We start from the raw sequence: 23,621 nt of genomic DNA, 5'->3' as shown, positions 1-23,621 counted from the left end.
TGAATCAGTGGAAAAGAATTCATAAATCATCTACAGAGCTCTACACTTCCACAAATAAAAGGCCAGTATGTGGCATGATGGTATCTATAAAGGTTTTCTAAACAGAAAAAAAAGCAAAACACTTTGACTGCTAGACACTTAGATTATCTGGAATTTAAATTCAAATCCGTACTTTAAACCACATGGATATTTTATTTTTCTAAAAGGTTGGATGCACACTACATATAGCAAATTGACTACCATTACCACAGTCCTCACAAGAACACCTTTTCAGCCTTAAACCAGACAGCTTTCATTTGGATGGTGGGCAAGTACAGCTATAATGGGTTATTTAAACTGCTTGTACTTTTGCTTCCCGAACACTAGCATACGTCTCCAACAGAGCAGCACTGACAGAAAAGAAAAGGAACTCACTTTATCAAATATCTTCCCTATGAGGACAGGCTGAGAGAGCTGGGACTTTTTAGCCTGGAGAACAGAAGGCTCTGAGGAGACCTTACAGTGGCCTTCCAGCACCTGAAGACACCTACAGGAAAGCTAGGGAGGGACTTCTTATAAGGGCAGATATTGACAAGATGAGTGTGAAATGGTTTTAAACGGGGATGGGGTAAATTTAGACTAGGTATCAGGAAGAAGTTATTTACTGTGAGGGTGATGAAACACTAGAACAGACTGCCCAGAGAAGTGTATAGGAGATCTGCTTATGATACTGGAAATATTGAGGTAATATCTGGGTGGGAGGTTGGGACAGCCATTCAGCTGGCAGTCTAGCAGAGCTGTAAAATCACAGCTACAATTAATTCCAATAAAAAATAAGGAAAGATTCACAGGCAAAACGAGGGAAAAGAGAGTGAGAAACAGTTGTTTGGACTAACTATTAAGAGTAACAGGCTTTTGCTCAGGGAGCTAAGAGACAAAAAAAACCCAAGGGCTTCAGTATTTAGTGTCAGGTGCTCAGAGAAAATAGTATTGCCAGCGCAATTACAGCAGCTTCTCATTCTGAAGCAGATCTCTGATCTCTCCTACAAAAGCAGGCTAAGTCAGAATGGCTCTGTCAGTGTTTCCATTGCTTCTCCTCAAATTTTACCGTCACGGGGCTCTACCATTTTAAATTATTGCATTTGAATTAGGGCAGAGGGAGATGGAAAAGGAGGAAACAAGTCAAGATGAAGAATCCCTCTGCATTCCGCTTCTGTTCAGAATGTGGTCCTGGGTGTCTCCTCCTTCACGGCCCACACAAACCCCAACTCAGGAGTATCCAGCAGCTGCTCACCAGTTCGAGAGGCAGAGCGTGGTTTCTGCGGAACCGTGGGCCGTCCTGCCAGGCTGGGCTTCGCTGACTGCAGCGGGGGTTTGGGGCTGGTTGGTGTATTGGAAGAGCTTCTTGCCTTTGCTGCAGCTTCTGCCTTTGGTTCAGCTTTTGCATTTTTCTCAGATGATGCTGAGATAGAGTCACCCTTATTGGAGGCAAACCGACTCTCTGGAAGGGTCTGTGGGAGTTTAGGCACTAAAATAAACAGGCACATAGATTACAGTTACATGCAACGTGGAAGGCTGAGTGTACATGTACACTTATACAGAAAACACCCTCACTAGTTCACACATACACACAAAGAGCTGTGCAGCATTGGTAAGGTGACTCCTAGCATTTAGTTTAAAATGACCACAAGAAGAGCACCTAAACCCATCAATTCTCACGTGTGCCAACATAACTCAATTGCCTCCTAGGTGATGACATCTCCAGTCCTTTTAACGCATTTGGGTCGATGGCTGGCTGGACCTCATTCTCCCTTTATCATTCAGGGAGCAGATGGCATGGCCTACCTGCTGAGGAAGCAGCAATGCATCAGTAGAAATGGCAGCCTTTGGCTGATTTGTGCCTCTGCAGACAAAAGGTTGGCTGTCCAAGATCAACAGAGAAATCCTGGCCCAGAAAATAAATCTGGAACGTGTGGTCAGCAGGCTACATCTTGTTATTTGTTGCTTTTAGCAAGCTCTAAAGACATTTTGAAACTCAGAGGAGATCAAAGAACCTTTAGTTAATACTTTGATTAATTTAACAATGCTGCGTATGGACTACAGTTTCTACAGATTAACAAGTTTATCAACATATTATCCCAAACAAAGATCAAAGTATTTATGCACAAAACTAGATTCATTTCCAAGGAATAAATCAGTTCTATTTAGCTGTGCCAGTTGGTAGAAAGCCCGCTGGACATTAAGTTGCAAGCAAGCAAAATGCTTGCCCTACTTTTCTACTTAGAGGAGGATGAAAGCTTGTACGTAGCAGGTATGTCGATAATCCTGGAACTTGCCTGCTAGCTTGGGACATTCAACAATCATCACAGCTTTATTCTCAGGAACAAAATGACAGACTAACTGAAATGCAGACTGGTTGCCTTGGTACGTGGCAAAACCACAGTCTGCTCAGACTTGACCTACCTACCTGCTATTCCCATTCAGAAATCCTGCTTATTTACAGGAGTGCTGAGCACAGCCATTTCAAAGGCAATGGGAGAGGAGTGTTGGATATAGTTCGTTGCAAGTCAATGTCCAATAAATTTTTCCAGCCTACAAAGCTGTTTTTCAGCCCAGCTGGAGTCAAACTCTGGCTAACCAGAGGAGCTGTGTGCTTGCATACATATTTGTGTGAGCACGTGACAGGGAGAGATTGTGCCTGTATATGTGCAATAAACCTCTGTGCTGCGAGCAAAACAGCAAGACTCTTTTTCCACCTGTGTCTGCATGCATACAAAAGAGCAGACAATATCCAAGTGTGAAGCAAAGAGGAAGAAAAAAAAAAACACACCTTATTTTCCTTCTGGATCTATCTATAGCTTTTCTGTAGCAACAGCCAGCAATTTTTCCATTAATTTACTTTCTTGCCTTCCTAACCTCAGGCCTGCTAATATTATTAGAAGCCAGTAAGTTAAAATAAATTAACACAAAACAAAGACAAACTGTAGCTGCAACAGAGAAGAGCAGCCTCAGGGAGCTCTCAAGCAAGAGTGACAAAGAAAGAACTGACAGCTGGAAGACAGAAGGAAGGGGCACGTACAGTCCAATGAAGTGAGGTGAAATGTGCCATATACAGAGAGATGGGCCAGAGAAAAACTGGGGTCAGACACCCACAGCTATGCTAATATCCCAAGTGTATGCGATTCTGGCTCCTCTAATTTGTTTGACAGTATCAGGAGACACACACAGTATGAACAGTACTTGAAAGACAAGCAGGCTGACCTAAGGTCAGTGATTCATAGTTTGCTTTAACATGCTGTGCAAAAGCTGCCTTTTAAAACCAGCTTTAGAAAGGTAGAAATACTCATAAATGATTTCTGAAGTGCTCAGCCAAGCTGCCCCACTTTTGGATTTAGATTTCAGGCCAGCCTGTGTGCCCAGCAATCAGGTTTTCCTCTTGCACCGAGATGCAGGTATTTAGGCACTGTCAGATTTTTTAAGCAGGACTAGCCCCAGACTGTACCTGTACCACTTCCATCCACTCGTTCTGAGCTCAACGCTGTATCAGAAGGCTCCTTGGAAGGTGTGTCATTCCCAAGTTTCTGCAAGAGAGAGAAAAGCTCTCATGTTAACGACAGACCTCTGATCAGTATAACTCTATGCTTCCTTTAGGACCAACAAAGTGTTTATTCAGAAACTATAAGGCAGAGAAAGTAGTGTTAATATCATTCAATGGATGCACTTCCTTGTTTCCCTTTCATGCCCTGGAAATCCAAGGTGGGAACTAAACAGCTGAGTAGATCAGGTATGCATACATGTGTGTAGCAAAGCTGCAGTTACACCCTGCCTCCTATGGGAAAGGTCTGCTAATGCACAGGAGTTAAAGTACAGGAGTTAAAACTGAGTGGTCACCTAATGGAGTTGAAACTTATGAAGTCTTTTCTCCAAAGGCAGCTCCAGATATTAAAAATTACACCTTCAGGTTTAAAAGAAAAAGAGAATACCCTTTGAGAACTAAATTACCAACACTTCCTTCACTGAATAAAAAATAATTATAACAAAAAAATTCTTCTTGTGAACTTTTATAAAAATACATACTTTCCTACATAGATGCTGAAGATACATGCATAGCATTTAGCTACTGGCTTACTTTTAAGAGTGTTTTAGGACAGTATGAACTCCTTCCTCCCTCCAGTTATGGAACTGCTAGAGAAATATTGCCATGTTCCAAAAGCAGTGTTGGCATTTACTGTGGTACTTAGAGTGCAGTTAGGATGTCAGTGTGTTTGGCTAGCTTCTGTACACACATTGCAAACTGCTTGCAGTCCTGACACTATATTAAACACCTGCTGCTAAAATTTACTCTGAGAAGCTGTCCATCATTTCAGGTAAATGCAGACAGATGTAGATAAATAACGACCAGGCTCTACTTTTAAAATGAACGTCTTAGGGTTGGGAAATACTTGATGATAGGTACATAAAGAGGTTCCATGTGAGACTTGGTCTGCTCTTAGGTTCTGCTTGAGTTATTTAAAAATTCAGTCTGTAAACACTAGATGGAGCTAAAAGACCTTGTTAGGTATGCATAGCAGGAATTCTAATTGCATACATTGAGCTAGCAATTCTCACATTGTATTCTAAGCAAAAGAAAACAAAAAAGCATTTACCATCTTTCCATCTACTATGCACCTGCTCATCACTTGTATCTGTAACAAGGCTGCAGGAGGGTACGAATAAAATAGTAAATACCTTCTGGCTTTGTTTTCATGTAAAATAGCTCAGAATATAAGCAGCCATCTGCACCTTAAAGGAAAATATAATTTTCTATCAAGTTAGAATTCCGATAAATTTGAAGATACTGGGGATGTTGGTTCCATATCCCTCCTAAGTAATTAAAAAGCAATGGGAAATGTTCTTCTGTAGCTCAACCATCAAAATACTTTGTTTTTTGGCTTCACGAATGTCATGAATAAAAGTGCAAAGCTGAACCATTTGCTACTGCAGTCTAGGATGAAGCATGCAAAAAATTCTTTTGAACTGTAGTTCCATTTGGCATGGTCTGGACAACATTAAGAAGCAAGCCAGTGTCCTGCTGTGTGCAAGATACAGCTTTCTTGTCATTATTAAAAAAAAAAGCATCAGCTTTTAAAAAACACAACAAAAATAAGATCAATAACCTCTTCTCTAAAAAATATTCCAAATCAATTATTTTCTTAAAAGTTTTTCTTCTTTATATTCATACATCAGCAACAAAAAGAGAGTAGAGAAACAATGTCAAACTTAAAAGGGGCAATTTTTATCCAAAGTGAGAAAAAAAACCACCATGAAAAATGTAGTAGTACTGGGAAAAGGTAATAACTTTCCTTTTTGGGAGATGAAGTTCAGGTTTTCAATTAATGGTAGAAAAGCTAATCAATGGAAGTAGACACACACTCATAGACCATCTCAAACAAATCATCCCAGATGTGACCAAATTCAGATGACAGATGTTAAGAAATTGAAGAGCACCAAGCACACACACTGTGCAACTATTAAAATATATATCAGCTACAGTAAATCTGTTTTGTTTTTGTTGATTGTAATGCTTTTATTTACAATCATACAGGATTTTAACTGAAATTTGGTGTCTTAGAAATCAATTATACTGTTCATGAGCACTATTCGGCACCAGTTAGCAAGGTGCTTCATTTCCTTAAGACATCATTTTTATGTTTAGGGTCACTTTAATGAGCCATAGACCTCTGGTTTAACTTGAATTTGATTATTCCAAGACCAGAGGGTTTGCAGCAGTACTTCAGTCATCACAGCAAGTGCTGTAAGAGTGAGGAGAAAGGCAAAAATGACAACTGAATGCCTTACTCACACAGCAAAACAATTGTGCAGCATTTAAAAAGGATGAAATAGAGGGCAAAGCTTACATGTGAGCTTTGCCATAAAGTAACGTCTTCCAAGTTGTGGCAGGGTAACGGTGGGGAGTAGTGGTAGGGAGTGCATAGCACATGAGTGCCTTACATGCTGAAGAATAATTGAGGCATATAAATTACTGATGCTTCAGTAATTTTAGAACATGCCAACCACAGCTGGGAAGAAGCAGGGACTGACAGTAGGGAAGTACAGTGAGAAATGGTAATCAGATAAAATAGCCTGGCACAAAAAGCTCTGGAGTAACATGAGGATATCCCCATGAAGATAATGGGGAGGGTTTACTCTGTAATACATGCAAACAATTACATGTCCTCTTCTGCTCACATGTTGGCCTGAGATCAAGTGCAATAGCTGATGCTGCCTCCCCATCATGAGGGGAAAAAGTGCCAGCTTAAGGGCATGTCTTCTATATGTACAGCCTGGTCTTTAGCCAGGGCATTCATGTTCAACCATTGCAACACAGAGCAATTCTTTTGCAGAAAACTGCAATCCCTGGTAGAAAGCATGGATGATATGACAAACTGCGTTCCCCGCATCCCCTCCACTGAAGACACCTATTTTTTGTTCATTTTTTACAACACAAGAGAAATCAAATTGCCTTCACCTTCTGAGCAGAGGCTGCTCTCTTCTCTTGCTTGGCTTTCATTTCTGCAAGAAGTCCGCTGCCCATCACCTGTACGCCGTACCTCCGGCCTCCTTGTGGGCTTCCTTTGCTGTCACCTCTTTCAGGCTTTGCAGCATCATCTGGCTGCATGTCCTCCAGTGAGTCTGGTGTCTTCAACTCCTCAGATCGTTCTGCACCACCATTTTGCTCTGCAGGTTTTAGCTCCTTCTTACTTGTGTCCACCACTTGACTTTTTGGAGCAACCTTGGGTGAGGAGGGCTCCTCAGCCACCACCACAGTCTGAGGTCGCTCAGATTTGGAGCCTCTTGATTTGATTAAGTTAAGGAAGCCACTCTTCCTTGAGTCCCTTTTCTTCTTCTCATCACCTGCTTCACTGGGCTCACTGCTCTCTGAACTTTTAGTCGACGGTCTCCTAATAAAAGACGTGGACATTTTAATCTCTTCTTCCCTCCCTTCCCCTATCTCACTAGTACAAAATTACTTCTCCTGGGCAGAGCCAACCTTTTACATGATCTATACGTTGCCCGAGGCTCTGTCTACAATAAAACCTGAGCAATTAACACGAGTAATACTGTCTTGAGAATTCCTGGATTGGCCCTGTGCATGGAACAACGAAAAGCAGCAGCCATTTCATCTGCACTGTGTGCCTATCTGTTTCCAACACCAGTGAGGTGCTGCTTTAGCAGAGCTCTGCCTGATCTGTTTATGCGCATACAATTTTACACTGTTTTGTTTCCAGAGAATGTCACCTCTAGTTTTGATCTACCTGTTGTTATAAGGAGGATAATTGATCTGAGCACACAAGGTGCAGTGGTTTGAGGGGAAACAAAGAACTAATTGGTGCAGCTGCCTTCACTTAGAAAGGAACACGGAGACAACACCTTCATAATGCAGACGCTCATCCTCAGAAACAAAACCCAACAAAACTTAATTAAAAAAAACACACAAGAAAACATAAAAAAAGACACAGTCAAAACAAGAACATCAGCTGTTGGTAAGATTCTCACAGACATTTTACAGGCAGAGTATTCATGCTTAAAGGATAGCTGAGTGCACAGTATTTCTGCATACTAGCACTCTAAGTGGCAAGACCCACTGATGTAGCAAATGGAGGCAGCTCATGAGATCTCTGAGCCAAACACATGGCTGGGGATGTGCACACAAGGAGAGTGAGACATCACAGAGACACCTGAAATGAGCGGCTAGTGGGAGAAACACAGGAGGATGCTGTAAGTCTGCCACTACTCTGAACTTAACCTGGTTAACCCACTGTTCAAAGCTACCATGATTTTGCCAGTACACACAGAATATCACACACGGCTTCACATGTCACTACACATTTTTATAACACGCTTATTTTAAAATGTTTGCTTTTCCTGGCACAGTATCTACCAGTTAACAACTACTATTTCCCCTAATGGATAACACAGACAGTACAGAAGAGGTCATTCCCACTTGCCAGTTTGTCTTATCTTTCTCATTTAGTTATTTAAGTATTTTTGTGTGTGTATAAATGCAAACATGCATTAGTGCATAAACTTCCAGACACACAGTTCCATAAAAATATAACCAGCTAAAAGGAATTATATAAGCTATTTCCCCCCACCCCCTCCCCCTTTACAAAGCTAAAGGAAATACGTATTTCAGACAAATTTATTGCCTAAATCTGGAATATTCAAGCTGCTTAAAAAGATTTTTAACATATATTTCTAAAACTGTATATAATCTACTGACATGTAACACAATCCTGTTTGTGCCTGATCATTTCTGACTAAATAGACACACCACCTGCATGTTTACTATTGGCACTGGAGGGAAGAGCCTCAACCAATACACTGCTTTGGTTTAGTTCTAATGGGCTTCACTGACAGGTAACATTGAGTCAGCTAAATTAGGAACAGCCACTAGTCAACAGTCCACATCAAATGGTATGCAGGAGCAATTCATTTCAAAGTACTAATTCTTAAGGGAGGGTAATTGAATTCACAGTACCTTAGACAACTAAGGCATTTTCTGACTTTGCCTGGATAATGGGGACAGAATTCAAACACAACTTTGAGTAGAATTGATAATTTCTAAGCTACCAGCATATATATATATATTAATAATTAATTAAAAGCTACAACAAACCACATGAAGTGAACTTACTTTGAATCCATTTTTGTGACTTTCTTTGTGAAAAATTCATCCACACCTTCATCTACTCTTCCCATGAGGCCGTTCTGTTCGCCATCTGGAGGCACTCCAGCAGATACCTGACAGAAGAAAATCTCTCTTTAGCATAAAAACACGTAGGTTATTTTGTTTATATGACAATTACTAAGAATTGAGATGTTATTAAAGTTGTGCATTGTCAACCAAACCTCAGTGCAAAGGAAGCACCACCAAAATTCCCCCTTTACCCAAGGCCAGTTGATGCATTACATCAAACACAAAGTAATAGAGCTGCATACTTCATGAGGTCAGGAATCAAATGCTTTGGGCTTCTGAGAGCACACATTTAGGCAGAATCAAAATAAACAGCTAAGAAAAAAATTAATCCTGCTCTGTGCATTTGCAGTGGTCACGTGGAGAAACTGTTTTCAACAATTATTTGTTACTCCATTGTTCTCCCTCTCTCTAAACACTCATTTCAATACAAGCCCTGACAGAATTTAAAATCTTTCCTTTGCCCACCCACCCCAGATTAAATGTTCATATTTACTCCCTTTTGGCTTCCAGGCTAGGATATCTCACAAAGAACAGATCTCTTTTCCAGCAAAGCCAGAGAAGTACAGCTTACAATCATCCATGATCCACTAAATTAAAAGAATTGAAATAAGGGCAGCAAGAAACAAACAATCCCCCAACCATTTGTGCTGGCTGGACACAAAGCCAGAAAGTTTTGGCTAAGAAAATTGCAACTTGTAAAGTGAAAAACAAAACTGATGGAAACCTCAGATCCATGTCAGTCAGTGTGGATCTGAGATTGCGTCTTTTGCATCTACAGTGCTTCTCAAAACACTGCTTTCTGTAGCACCAAGGTGGCAAAAACATCACCGAATAAAATTCTGCAAACAATGACTTGTGATTCTAGCCTTGAAAATGTGGCTGTTTCATTTTCTGGAAGCATGAAGCAAACATCTGAAGACTTGAATTTTTGTTTAGACTTGTTATTAAGGTCAGAACTAGTAAGGAATTAAATGGTCCATAAAAAAGGCAGAGGCAAATGATTTTAAGTTTAAAAAGTTCCTTCCAATTTCTGCAACTAATTAGATTCCTATTTCATAACTAATTCAATGCAGAGGAGCATTCTGAGAACATGGCATTGTCACGGAAAGTAGCACGTCCTTGTTACAAAGAAGTGAGGTTTTGTTTCTGCTAAGCAAGAGGTTCTATGTTCTGGTCCTCAGCCTACCAGCAGAGCACTTGCCCTCCCAAGACCCTCCTCCTCCTTCCCCATCCCTATGCTGGTGGCACAGGATACACTGAGTGAGTTCAGATGAGAAGCAAGTTTAGCAATTGAGAAAACATGTGCATTCTGTGGAGCTGGAATCGGAAGAAGTAAACACAGATGTGTTTTCCCTACAATGTCAAGACCAGCCAGCCTGTCCTCCTGCAACCTCTATCTTTCCCTGTAAAACATGAGGAAATGGAAAGTCAGCTTGGATATCCCCAGCTGCTTGAATGTTTCACCACTTCCAAGTGGTGCAAAAAAGTGGCCTGACAAGATCTTTCCCAGCATTTAGGAGATTTTCAAGGATCCTCTCCTCTGACACTTTGAAGGCAGAGAGGAGACCACAGATATTCATTACTAGGCAACATAATTCAGAGAAACAACAGCAGCCCTTTGATAAGGGTTATTTTATCACCTCAGCTCTGCTCTGTTGCTATGAGATAGCTCTGTAACTCCCTCAGATCTGTCCTTACATTCCCTGAGGATATACCATCAGATAATAAACCTTCACTGATGTGGTATGCCAAGGAAATGGAACTGTGGGAACCCCACACATGTATACTTGTGTTCACACCAATGCCTGTTATAGACAGTGCTCTGCTTTGCTTCTCTAAGGCAGGCTCCAGCCTGCAGATCTGTTACTATGCAGATATGCTGCCCCAACCATTATCTTTAGTTAGGGTGTCACAGGGTAGCACCTCTGAGAGCCAATAGAAACAGGAATTCATGTCAAGTTACCAAGTCCTAAAGCAGGCACAAAAAAGGTTTAAGGCTTAACAGATCCTTGCAACATCACTGAAAAATCTCACAGCATTTTGTGTGTTCCCAGCAAAAACTGCACATGCTATCAGAAAATGCTTCTACTAAAAAACAAAAGCAAATAAGGAAAGGATAAAACCTGTCCTGCGTTTATGTTGTTTCAAACAAGACAAGAAGCTTTTAATAGGGATTGTATGCTTAAATTCATGAATACCAGAAGAAAAATCAAGAAGTTGGTTATAGCCTTTAAAACCTTAACATTCATCCTCATTTCTTTGCAAGTCCTGACTTGTGGCAAAAAGCAATCAAGAGACAACATCATCAGCAACACTTCAACACAGACTTACTGCTGCTTGGCTGGGCTGCTGTTTTTTATTCCTTTTGGGCCTTAACTTTGTGAAGTGTTCAAGTTTTCTCCCTTCTTCTGATGGCAACTCTGAAATGAATCCAGAAGTTCGCTTGTCTGGCCTGCTGGAAGGAAATGGTGGGTCTTCTATATGGATAGGTACTTCTTCCAGTGCTTTATCTAGATCAAATTCCATTTCTAAGAGAAATCAAAACTTTCTAATTAGACTTAACATGCTATTAAAAAATAAAAAGACAATGCCATTCCTCTCTTTTGTGGGTAACAGTTATAAATGCGTATGCAGAACGTACTCAGCCACAGCATGTTTGTGAGCAGACAGAGCATTATGTGCAGACATTTACTACCAAACACACTAGAAGATTCCCAGAACAAAGCAAACAACGTGGGCCTCAAATGCAATCCAGAGGGAGGGACGGTCTTCTGTGCTTTTGAATAAAGAACTACATAGAAGAATCTCAGCAAGCAAAGAAGTAAAAATGGGTTATGAAATTCTCACTTACCAAAAGCTCTGGACACCGGCCGAAGCATTCTGCTGTGAATACTTTTTCTTTTTGATTTAGGAGTCATCTATCAATATAAAATAAAAGCAAAGAACTTCAGTGGACAGAAGAAATGACAATAAGCAGTTTTTCCTTTCTACACAGCAAATCTGTCCTCAAGATCTGATTGGGTTTAATAGCAGGAAGAAAATGGGCTTTTTTCTTCCCCTTCTCAAAGATCCGTAACGTTTTCTAAATTGGTATTATATTGAGGTGACTTTGCAAGTGAACCAGGGTGGCTGTTATTCTTCACATTAAATTCTTAGATTATAAACAGGATGATTATTTGAATTGTTCAAGGATTAATTCATTGATCCTCAATTGCAAAAAAAGGTAATTATTAATACCTCACCTTTGCATTCAGGATCACAAGGCACACATAACTTAATCACAGTAATCACTGTGTCCTCTATTGCATGGTTCTAGGGATGGTTCTTGTACTTGTTCTGGCTTTTATTTTCAATGTGAAATACGCTTTGTCAGTTAGTGACACGCTACTGAGAACGATGAAAATTGAAGTGCCTATGCCTCTAGATACCATCACACAGCTCACCAAACTTCCCCAGTAAAATGCAGTTGGAACACATAGCTCTTCTTCAAAATGCCAGAAATACCATTAGAAGTATCTCCACTAACAACGCGACTTCCCTGGGCTTTTGATGTACTAAGGTATTAGAGTTACCTTGGTGTATATTCAAGGTATTTACTGAAAATTACATGGTGTTACTCTTCTCAGCTTCACATTACCAAAAACAAAGGAATGTGTTGCCTTCAGAACACAGATGCTCAGACTACAGACCTGTTTTTCTTATTTTTGGAAGAAAGCTGCCCTTATTTTCTTGCATGAATTCTTCCAAAGGTCTGCAAGGCAAGACATTTTTCTTGCCACAGGAAAGTGTGTGTCATCAATTTTGAGCCTCTTAATATAGCTCAACATTGTAAGAGTTTTGAAAGAAAAGTTAAGCTGCATGTTTTCAAGGAGTTAATTTAAAATGATGTCTTGAAAAGATGGACTTTCTTTGTGGCAGTCAGTCATAGTGCTGGCTTTAGAGACATCTGTTCACTTCCACTTGTTTTTTAGTTCTACTGAACGGCTTCACATCTAGGCTATCAGGAAGCTGGATTTTGTTATGGCTCATAAATCATCAACAGAATTGATAATCAAGTTTAGTTGGATCCATTTTATGAGAGCCAGAAAAGGAATAGCTGGCTTTAAAACTTCAGGTATCATGAACTGTTTAAGTGTTTATTTTTCTTTAAGGAAAGTCCCGTGCCTACACTTGCATGCGCTAAATTTATATTCCCACCTGGTTAGGCAGATTATTAAGTCACTACTCACATACTCAGGTTTATGACAAATTTTTAGAAACAGGAAAGGTATTACTGGTCTTAAGGTCAGAAAAGGGCCACTAGACTACAGAGCAGTGATAGCACTGTCTGGGCAACAGAGCTGTGCTTTTACTACCACAAACATCACTGGGAAAAAAAAGACACCTTCAGCTGGAAAAGGTTTCCATGTCTATGTCTGACAAGCATAACAATTAAAACCATTTAATGATCAGGCAGGAAATAGGTTGCCATCTGAGCAGACTTACCATGGTATTAACAAGAAGGCGAAGTGCTACTGCATCAAAGGGCTAGGTACTACTCTGAGAGCCTCCAATAAACCAAAAGCAAGGTTTATCCCATGATCCTGCAGTAAGTGCCTGAAGAGGTGCAGAACTTTTTGAGCCAAAATTGTAGTGTGTTATCCAAGGGCTAGGCAGTTGGATGGCCTCTGAAGGACACACCTCAGCAGCTGCCTCTCTAGACCAAGAAAAGCTCATGAGTTGCTCTCATCCAAACCTGGAATAGCCAAAGGCATTTGCACCTCATGCAGTGATGAGTTGAAGTACCTCAGCATTCAGGGGACAGCAATTAACAGTCACTATGAGCTGTCTTTCCAGCTGCAGCCTATTTCTCACATTAATGCATATTTGCATGTGCTTTGGCCTACTTGCCACTTTTTCTGGTGGTGCAACTGGAAAATCCATCAGCATAATGCAGCAATTCATAAGCTGGTCAAGATGGTCAGAAAAGAAGACAGGGAACAAGGCTAATGGGAAGCTTCTGGTAGCTCTGTAACTGCACTGGCAGTGGCCAGAGCGCTCTCAGATGAACACAAACAAGCTGAGAGCCCTGCACTGGCCCAGGGCATCAACACAAAAAGCACATGGCAAGTTTTGAGGCTCCTGTGCAGTGACTCAAACACTCCAGGATACTCCTGACAGTCAGGAATAGGATCAAAGAATCACAGAATCCTAGAATCACAGAATAGCTTGGGTTGGAAGGGAGCCCAAGGATCATCAGGTTCCAACCCCCTGCCACAGGCAGGGACAAGATCTCCAGATCTGGTATTAGACCTGGTTGTCTAGGGCTCCATCCAACCTGGTCTTGAACTCCTCCAGGGATGGAGCATCCACAACCTATCTGGGCAGCATGTTTCAGCAACTCACTATGCTCTCTGTGAAGAGCTTCTCCCTAAATCTTCCCTTCTTGAGCTTAAAACCATTTCCCCTTGTCCTATTGCTATCTACCCAAGTAAAAAGTTTATTCCCCTCCTTTTTATAATCCTCTTTTAAAATACCAGAAGGTTACAATGAGTTCTCATTGCAGCCTTCTGTTCTCCAGGTTGAAGCTTGGGTCCCTCAGCCTGTGTTCTTAGGGGAGGTGCTCCAGCCCTCTGATCGTCTTCATGGATGATTTAATCTTCCTTCCTAGATAAGAAAATGCCCCCGGATGATCCTGCAGAGCTTGTGCTGATGGATCATACCTCAGTCTCTGAATCAGTGCTGGAACTTCCTACCAGCTTGGTATGATCCACTATCAGCTTGATTGTTGGGGATAAAGGCAGAGGAATAGAGATGCCTCCCATTGGCTTTAACAGAATGAATAACAGCTCTACATACACTTTTACTGGCAAACCTTCTGTTTTCCAGCCTGTTTAGGAAGTGCACAGATGAAAGGCTTCTTGCCAAGGGATCTTTCTAGACTGCACACAGAGCAAAATGGGTCAAAGTATTAATTTAAATAGGCCATTGTGCTCTTTCTACAAAATATCGGACTTAATCTCAGCTTAATATTTCAGTTGCTGAGCAGGATGCCACAGCAGCACAGCACGTATCACTACCATAGGAGATAGCTGAACTCCCAGGGTAGGATCTCTGCTTTCCCATCACTGAAGGAAACAGCTTGGGTTTGGCAGATGCATATCTTGTGCCTTCACACCACCTTCAGCCCCACAGACAAAATTCAGCTTTACTGCCTCTCATTTCAATGATGGCTTTTGCAGGGAGGCAGCTGTGGTATCAGCCTCCTGTCCTCAACTTCATTCTCTCCTTCTAGTGACTTTCTGTAAGAGAAGACCATCTCTTCTTCCTTGTGCCATTTGCTTTCCTGTAAGCAGGCTGTAGGCTGCCTGACAGAACAGCTAAAAAGATAAACTGTGTATTTTCTGTTTCTTGGAAGACCTTGTGGAAGCCTCCATGCACTCATTGGCTCCACGAAAGCACACCTCAGACATACACACGGGCCTGCAAGCCTCCACCATAAGCTCAAATAAAAGCCAGGTTAGAGCTAGGCAGTCTCATGAGTCCAAGCTGTATTTATTTTAGTTCCAACTTCTCTCTTTAGGTGGATCAATTCTCTAGATATCCTCTTCCGACTTCCTTTCTCACAAAAATATCTGAGTGCTCTGTTACCAAACGCAGAGGAACACCAGTATCTTGGGAATTAAAACTAAAATCACATCCTAAATGCTCGAAGCTTTGTTTCCAGTGCTAGAAAACAACATGCCTTTAGCAACATAGGTTTAGACCCTCTACATTTTTTTATTTTAACTATACAAATAATGGAAATTACTCTCAGTGCTCAGGAATGTGTTCATGTGCATTTTTCTCCCCTCATCCTCCAGATCATTTATGTTCAATCCTTCTAGAGACAGGAATGCTCCATAACCCTCCCATCATTTTCTTTAAAAAAAAAATTAAAACAAATTTATGAACAATTTCTCCCTCCCTCTTGATATTCAGTTCCCCAACCTGTCTCTCTTCATCCCTCCTTCCTGGAAAACTACACATGGAATTTCAGCTCTCAGAATGCATTAAGGGTGACAGCAGCTGAGAAGAGCATTCAAAAACTCACAGTGATTCAACCAGACAAAGAAAACAGAACTGGCCAAACTTAGAGATAACCCATGACATCTCTTCCACCTGGAACTTGCTACATCAAGAAAACTCTCACTTCAAGCTCATTTATGAGCCATTTTTCCATCAAACTGCGTGATGCCTGAATATAAAACCCAAGCAACAAATTTTGCTTCTTAGAAGTAACAGTGGTGTTTAGATCTCACCAGCACTCTGCTTTGGTTTGGTCTTAAAGACAAGGGATGCTTTAAACTCAGACATTGTGCTAGCTGAATCTTTCTGTAAAATCAAATCTCATTCCTGAACTGCTGTCTATTTCTCTAAGTGCAGATGGATGGCACTAGAGTCTCCCAGGAGACTAACACAGCAGTACAGAGGCAAATGGAGCACAAAAATGCAAACAGGTAGGCCAGAAACAGCAGAGCTAAAAAAATACTTACACTTGTACAGCAGAGAGTCTCCATGCAGCGAAAAAAGAAAGAAAAAAGAATATGAATGGGGAAGACAAAGCAATAGCAGTTCTCAGGAAAGGAGGCAAAACCAGAAGTTACCAAAATAAAGAAAAAACAAAGCCAAAATAGTCAGAAGTCTCAGCGGGAAAGGTGACATGCAAGAATGAGGTAAAAATCCTTCCCATTTCAAGATGCTACACATTTTGTTTATCCAGTGGATAATCAGAGAAGGATGTGGTCTTTCTTGATTCACTTATACTGGGACAAATTCAGATGTTCGTTTCCAGTGTTTGGCATTCACCAATGGTAGCAAGCTGTTGCCTTAATGTTTCTTTTTCAATTTGCTGGTATCAGCAGTGAGAGAGAAGTGTAATTTTAATATTTCCTAGTCTGAAGGAGGCTTCTGAATTACAGGACTGCAGCTTGTTGTAGAAAGCAAGATACCATGGAAAACAAAGCAAAGTCTCTCTTGAAAGAATGGAAAGACATGTAAATCTGTTCTAAGATTTTAAATGTCCTACTAATAAGAAGATCCAAAGCAACTGTATTTCTCTTTTCCATAAGAAAGTTTAGAGGTGAAAACCTTTCAAGCACTTTTGGCATAGCACAATGATGCTACACCATTACTAAAGCACGACCTTCCCGCTTCACTTCAAAATGCATGAAGAATAAAAAGCACAGCCATCATGAAATGAAGCAATCCCATACAGTTACTCGTGGGCAGCAGGTTACTCATCCAGTCACACATCTCAATTTAGAGTAAGGCAAAACAATTATTAGAAGTGTGGCTTTGTGCTCAAGTTGAATAATAACTGCAGATATTTGTACAGTGGTTGTAGTAAAAGACAATATTCACGGTATGGTTTGAAGTATTCTGCAAGGACATGTTGTATTTTTAAACGTATATTGCACTGGTATTTAATTATTAGCACTGAAAACAGCCTGCTCATAATGTTTGTTGATTATTTGTTTGGGGCACTAAGGTCAATTATTCAATGCTTTGAAATTTTCAGCAACAATGACCCACTTGCCATAATTTATGCTTCTAAACTTAACCATAGCTAAAAGTTTTAAAAGTTGGACAGCAATCTTTGAATAGCATAAGCAACATTCTTGCACTTTGCTCCAGTAAAAGGACTTCTTCCACATCATCCTCAGAATTTTATTTTTATTTTCTCTTACCCTCAGAAAATCTACACGGGAGTTATCAGCTAACAGTGATTCAGGCAAATCTCCTCATGATCCCCATTTTCATATACTGTCCTCTCTCATCTTTATTTCCCTGTCAGATCCCACTTCTGAATTTTAAGTCTTGTCAGAAATTACTATATCAAAATATCTTCCTATTGAGATGGAGAGATACCTGATTAGAGAACCAAGATATTCCTTCTTTCCAATAGGAGACATTGTGATAGGTTGGAACTAGCAAATATTCTAAGATTCTGTACGGAAAGCAGAAATATTTGAGTAGATAGACATTTAGTTCTGAAACTAGAGTTCCTTTTCTAAAACCAACTGATAGGTGAGATCAGTCACAATTACCAAAGAGAGGATGGCTAAACAAAAAGGCTGGTCTACTCAGAGCTAGTATGTGAGATACGTGATTGCAATGATGCTGGTTGGTCAGACAGTCCAGTCCTGGTGTAGCTCACGAGCCTAAGAGAGACAGAAACACCAGGAAAGGAAGACATCTGCCTTGCAAAACAGAACTGCTCACCCATGTGTGAGGAATTAAAAGCTGGCTAGCAATGAGACAAGATTCTTCAAGTACTCAGAGAGTGTAAGCACAAACTTCCCCTGTAATAAATAAATACTATAGTATTGAAAATGACGCACAGTTGAAATGCACAAGTTGTTTTGGTCAGCTCTGAAAGGAACTATCCTATTATTTCAATCACTTTGTTGTCCTGTTCTGCTCACTATTTGTATTTTTCTTCAAAATATGTTTAAAGGCTATTTGTTGTTTCATCAGTTTGCATGCTTTCAGTTTCAGACTTAATCTGAATTCCAATCCTGTCATCACTCCTGACCTAAAAAATGCACAGTAATTTAATCCATACTCCCATGAAATAAGGTCTTACTCTAGAGAGACACCCTCCATTTTGCAATGAGGCTTTAACTGACCCGAATAACAGCAGAAAAAAGAATCTCTAAATTTTTCTCTAGTCTGAAAGAGAGATGTTTTGAGAAAAAGTATGATAAATTTATGAACAGGATTATGACAATTGTCTATGACAGCATGGATTAGATTTGATGACTCAGAAGCTCTCTTTATCCTTTTGGCACTATGTATACGTGATTTTATTTTTTAACTTCTGATTTCAAAAATCTAGTTCATTTCAATCTCCTTTTTAAAGACAAAATGTAGCAAATTCTGAAGAAATTCTGTAACTGCCTCCTCCTTAGCACTGACTCTATTCTCCTCTTGTGAGGCAGGTCCCTCTATCCCCAGGGTACAAAGTATCAGCCTTGCCAAGCAGAAAATCATAAGCTACCTGTTTCAGATGAAATGAGAACCATGAAGCACTCTCAGTAAGGCAGAATTATCCATATACTAATTTTCCATAGACTTTCTAGATTTCAGAGTAAATAAGCCCGCTGCATACAGCACAGAGAAGTAACCTGGACCAAGTTAATAATTTGAGACACTGGAAGAACCAAAAAGCAGAACCTATACCAAGCACTCCTCAACTCCTCCAGAAGGTAAATTCGACAGAGTAATTGAATCAAGAAGCATTAAGACTGCAGACAGATGTGAGCTGTAGGAGCAGCACCATCACAGCTTATTCCCGAGCTGTTTACAATTGTCCCTCTGCCAAAGGTCTTAGATTTTGCCAGGAAACTCCAATGGATCTCTCATTAACCTGCCACAGCAAACACCAAGCAGGCTATTTAAAATAGAGACCATGGAAAGGCGAGCTCTAGATCTATATGTGCTGAACACAGATGGATCGCACAACTCACTTAGTTGTTACTCAACTTTGGCCTCTGTGTCCAAATCTTTGCTAGCATTGGTGAATGGTGGGATGGAGCAGCCAGGGTTGTCTCCATCTATGGACTGCACTGCTAAACATGGAAGACTTCTGTCTGCCACAGATAACCTCTTGGTAGGAAATGTCCCTCTTAAAGCCACTGCAGTAGAGTTCAACTCCCAGCTCTCAGTGAGTGCTTGGAACGCTTCAGTAATTGCAACTTTTTTTTAACACATGTGAAAGAAAATGATGGGAATTCAGCATCAGCAAGATAGCTGATGCCACAAAAGACAAAACTACACAACCCCAATATAAATCTGGGTCTATTGAGACAAAAACATAGCACCAGTGTTACGGGAAAACAAGGTAACAGAAGTGCCACAACGTAAACAGCATCCCCAGCAGCTACACTTCATGATTCTCATTTTAACCTAAGCAGAAAACAGTCTCCAATTTTATTTTTATTTATAACCTACGTGCTATTACTAGAAGCAGCTTTTCATATTCTTTATTGAGTTGATATTGCAGCAATAATGCACCCTAAATTGTGAGAAACAGCTCTGGTTTCTGACTTGGAAATCCCAGTTGGTTTAAGAAAAACATACTATATAGCAATTATTCATCACCTTCCACACAACGAGACCAAGAAAAGACACTGAAAGCCAGTAATATTTTAAATTGTTTTAAATGGGAACACATAATCCCTCACAAACCTGAGGGAGATTGGACTGTGGTTTATGCATGTAACAGGCATTGAATAACCAAAGATAGGGGCCTCAAAGGGCTGTCAGGATGCTATATGCAAATGAGCCTGGGAAAAGAATGGTGAAAAATATTTGCAATTATTGTAATCATAATACTAATTGCTAGCCAATCATATGAGCACACAACTTACACAAAAACTAGATATTCCCAGGTTCTGAAGACCGATCATACTGCCTTCCTTTATCTCTTGCTCACTCAGACATAGGTGCTGTATGTTTAGGAAAGGGCTGAGGGAAGGGCCTGTGCTTTGTGTCTCCTGGTAATGTTTTCATAAACTGCCCTAAAATTGGGGTGAATCAGAAATATCACTAGTCACCCACGGAGGTAGACTTGCTCACATGCTTATGATGGAGCCTTTTCAGGAGATGAAAATACTCTCAATATGCCATTATGCCAACTCCTAGCTTCCCACACCATATTGTATTTGCTATAAATAAAAGGTCCTTTTCTGCTAACATATACAAGAGAGAAGCTATAGTGTCAACACCAATTCCATCCAGCATTCATCCAGACTGCTGCCATAGTCTCCATCTGCTGCTGCTCACTCCTGCCACTCAGGTTTGTGCTATGCACTCAGACAAGGGTCTAATCACCCTGTAAATCAACGTGGGAAAGAAAGCCGCTGGAAAAAAGACCCATTTTAAGCTGAAGCAACTCCTACTCCCAGTTTGCAGTGTGGCTGCATGAACTCTAGTGTGAATGTGTAGGTGGAGGCTGAAAGGAAAGAAATGCCCTTTTCAGCAAGAACAATGATTTTATTTTTTTTTTTTAATTAAGCTTGTTACAGATCTGAAAGGCTATTTTAAAAATATATTTATATATCATAGGAGAACATAAGAAATCCAAAAGGAATGAGGATTTCCCTGAAGTGTTATGTCTTTTTGAAAAGGTGCCTATGTGTGCCTGAGACGATTCTGCTGCAGGCAAAAAGAGAACACAAATCTGATGCGGTAGTAGGTCAGGGACCTACGGAGTTTAGTTCTTCCTGTTGTATCAGCACACGTGCATATGAACATCTTCTCTGTATGTTTCTCCTTCCACCAGTGAAACCAGCTGGAGGAATCTTTGCTATCTCTTTTAAAATCTATGAGTAAATAGCTCACAAGCTAGATCTGATGCTAGTTAGCACAATCCCAGGAAAAAAAAAAAAATATATATATATATGCCACCTCTCTTCAAGTGTTCTGTTATTTCTGCAAAATAACATTTTGTACAGGTGAAAACTACAATTCAATAAAAATAAAACATCCATAAATTGTGCATGGATTGATTTTTTATTTATTTTTTTGTAGTGGTGGTGGGGCTTTTCCTCCATTCAAATAATAATAGCACCATATCATCTCCATGGTTAAAATTAGAAATTGATGAGAAATGGCTAAGACTGAATATTTATCACAGGCATTGCTTTCCTATTAGCTACATGCATTTTCGCAGACACAGTTTACCATCCAGTCTTACAGTGAGATGCTGTAAAGAAGATTTATAATCAGACTTGACTTACAGCAGACAATTCCTCTACATTTTTCAGACCATTCCCTATCGTAGTCCTGTATAATGCAAAAAAGTGACCTCTGCTTTGCTCTAAAAGTGATAGCTGGCCTGGTGACCTGCTTGTTACTGACAGTAGTAATAACAATATAGTGCTGAAATCGGTATTTTAAAGATGACAAATACAGAGAATTCAAATAAAAAAAGCTATTTCCCTTGTCGATTTTCTTTAAATAGTGGCTTAGCTGTGGTGATCTTCTTTTAGTATTCTGGAAGCCAAATAGCTGTCTGGAGCCTCAAATGATGGAAATAGAGCAAATAGACAGGTGTTGGTCTGTTTTAAAGTCTGTCTACATATGCTGAAGCTCTTGTGAATAAAACAAACAAGCACCTTTAAAATGAAACTGTTAAACACAGGCTAACAAACATGCACCACCTCCTTTTTGTGAGAAATTATGCACCACAATGCAAAGAACTAATGGCTATGAAAGAATAAAGTACAAACAGAAAGAAGCGTTACATCCAATTAAATCAAATATTAACAGTTACAGGTATCATGACACATGATTTTCAACTTCAGTAAAAAAGAGTATTTTATATAAAATTAGTTTTAAAATGCATGCATTGGTTTAAAACACATCACTTGTGATATTCTGAAAAAAATGTTCTCATTTATTGTTAATTCTCAATTAAGTCTAAGCTTTGAAAAGCAGGCCATTTTTTTCCTTTAATTCGAAAAAAGGAAGTAATTTTTTGCATAAAAACTTTGCGCTCCATTTTACTTGCATGCAACTTTTATCTAATGACTTTTTACCATTGACACAGCTTTAATTAAACAAACAACTAAGACAGGCTGTAGATTAGGGAAGCAGTTTAACATACTGCGGTGCTGGGAAATCAGGAGCTATCGGGTCAGTAATGCTCAAGCTTTGAGAAATAACTGGAGAAAACTGGCAGACATTTGTGGAAAAGAAACTCTGTAGAATAGAAGAGTTTCCCCTTTCATCCCAGTGACATGATCAGCCTCACTGCACGTTCAGTGATCATTTGTCAGTAGGAAGATATGTGCATAAACATGCAGAGCAGCGAGCTGCAATTCAAGGTTTCACATTTGAGGTTTGCAGAATACACAGCCAGGTGCACCATTCTACACACACAGCAAAGACATGTTCAGGGATTTCCAGTGGCCAAACAAGGCTGTGTTCTGGACTAATGCCATTTCGGATGTGAGATCTAAATAGCTATTTCTTTTTAAGATTAAAAATAATCAAAGGAAATGAGGTTCATAATTCTAGTTCATAAAACCATATGCTTCTCTTTCTTGAGAAATTTTTCAGCAGCATATCCGTTTCCTGCTCTGACCAGCTCACAAAGCATTCACTGTTCCAAAGGATTGCTCATTTCCATGCAAACGTCTGTATGATAACTTAAAGGCTGCCACAAACCCAGTGAATTTTTCTAAGACAGTATCTGAAAACCATACCATTTTCCCAGAGCTAAATTACATTACACTGAAAGTGTTATTTTTCTGAGTTAGTAACTTCACATAAAAAAATCTTAAGCTTTCAAGAATTCTTAAGGCACTTTCACTAGCAAGAAGAGCACCAGCTCAGTAAAAATCCCTTGGGCTTCTCTAATTATCTATGTGTTTTTACAACACCAACCAATATCACTCACACCCAAGATGCAAAAAGCAGCTCTCAAAAACAGACTGCAGATTTTAATAAATGGATTTTTTAGCAGCTACTAAGATGACTGCTTTGTGTTTGATTCCCCTTCCTCTCCAGAAATTAGGGATTGATGAGAATCTGGGTCACAAAGGTGTCTGAATCTCTGTGCAAGAGGAGAATGAATGAAGAGATGTAATCAATTCTCAACGTAAGTACAGTTAGCATCAAATGCATCTTACTGAGTATAGGCATCATCACATTTCCATTATTTTATAATGGCCAGTGAAAGATGATAACACAGCAATATGATCCTTTCACATAACCATGGTGATATGAGGTAGAGACAAGAGCTACTTTTTAAATTTGCAGCATTTTTTTTTACATGCTGCAAGAATAAACATAAAAGGGGAAGGTGGGCACGAAAATGAGTGCTTAGTTTATTTTCCCATATATGAAGTCAGCAAGCAAAAACAAACTTAAA

At 39.9% G+C, this 23,621-nt stretch overlaps 1 protein-coding gene across 3 annotated transcripts in view; it reads right to left on the bottom strand.

The window, feature by feature from the left end:
* Positions 1-23,621, bottom strand: part of CARMIL1 (capping protein regulator and myosin 1 linker 1) — a 175,518-nt gene that overhangs the window by 6,293 nt on the left and 145,604 nt on the right. For all 3 annotated transcript variants that reach the window (XM_065753098.1, XM_065753096.1, XM_065753097.1), the window contains 6 exons: positions 11,571-11,637; positions 11,051-11,247; positions 8,657-8,763; positions 6,488-6,920; positions 3,482-3,560; positions 1,274-1,507 (listed from right to left, as the gene is read on the bottom strand). In XM_065753098.1, coding sequence (XP_065609170.1) covers positions 1,274-1,507; positions 3,482-3,560; positions 6,488-6,920; positions 8,657-8,763; positions 11,051-11,247; positions 11,571-11,637 — 1,117 coding nt within the window. The remainder of the gene's footprint in view (positions 1-1,273; positions 1,508-3,481; positions 3,561-6,487; positions 6,921-8,656; positions 8,764-11,050; positions 11,248-11,570; positions 11,638-23,621) is intronic.

The sequence above is a fragment of the Cyrtonyx montezumae genome, unplaced genomic scaffold, assembly GCF_038088225.1.
Source record: "Cyrtonyx montezumae isolate F1298 unplaced genomic scaffold, pur_monq_1.0 scaffold_8, whole genome shotgun sequence".
In the NCBI taxonomy this organism is placed as follows: domain Eukaryota; kingdom Metazoa; phylum Chordata; class Aves; order Galliformes; family Odontophoridae; genus Cyrtonyx; species Cyrtonyx montezumae.
The sequence above is the reverse complement of the archived record's forward strand: the minus strand, read 5'-3'. Positions and strand labels throughout refer to the sequence as shown.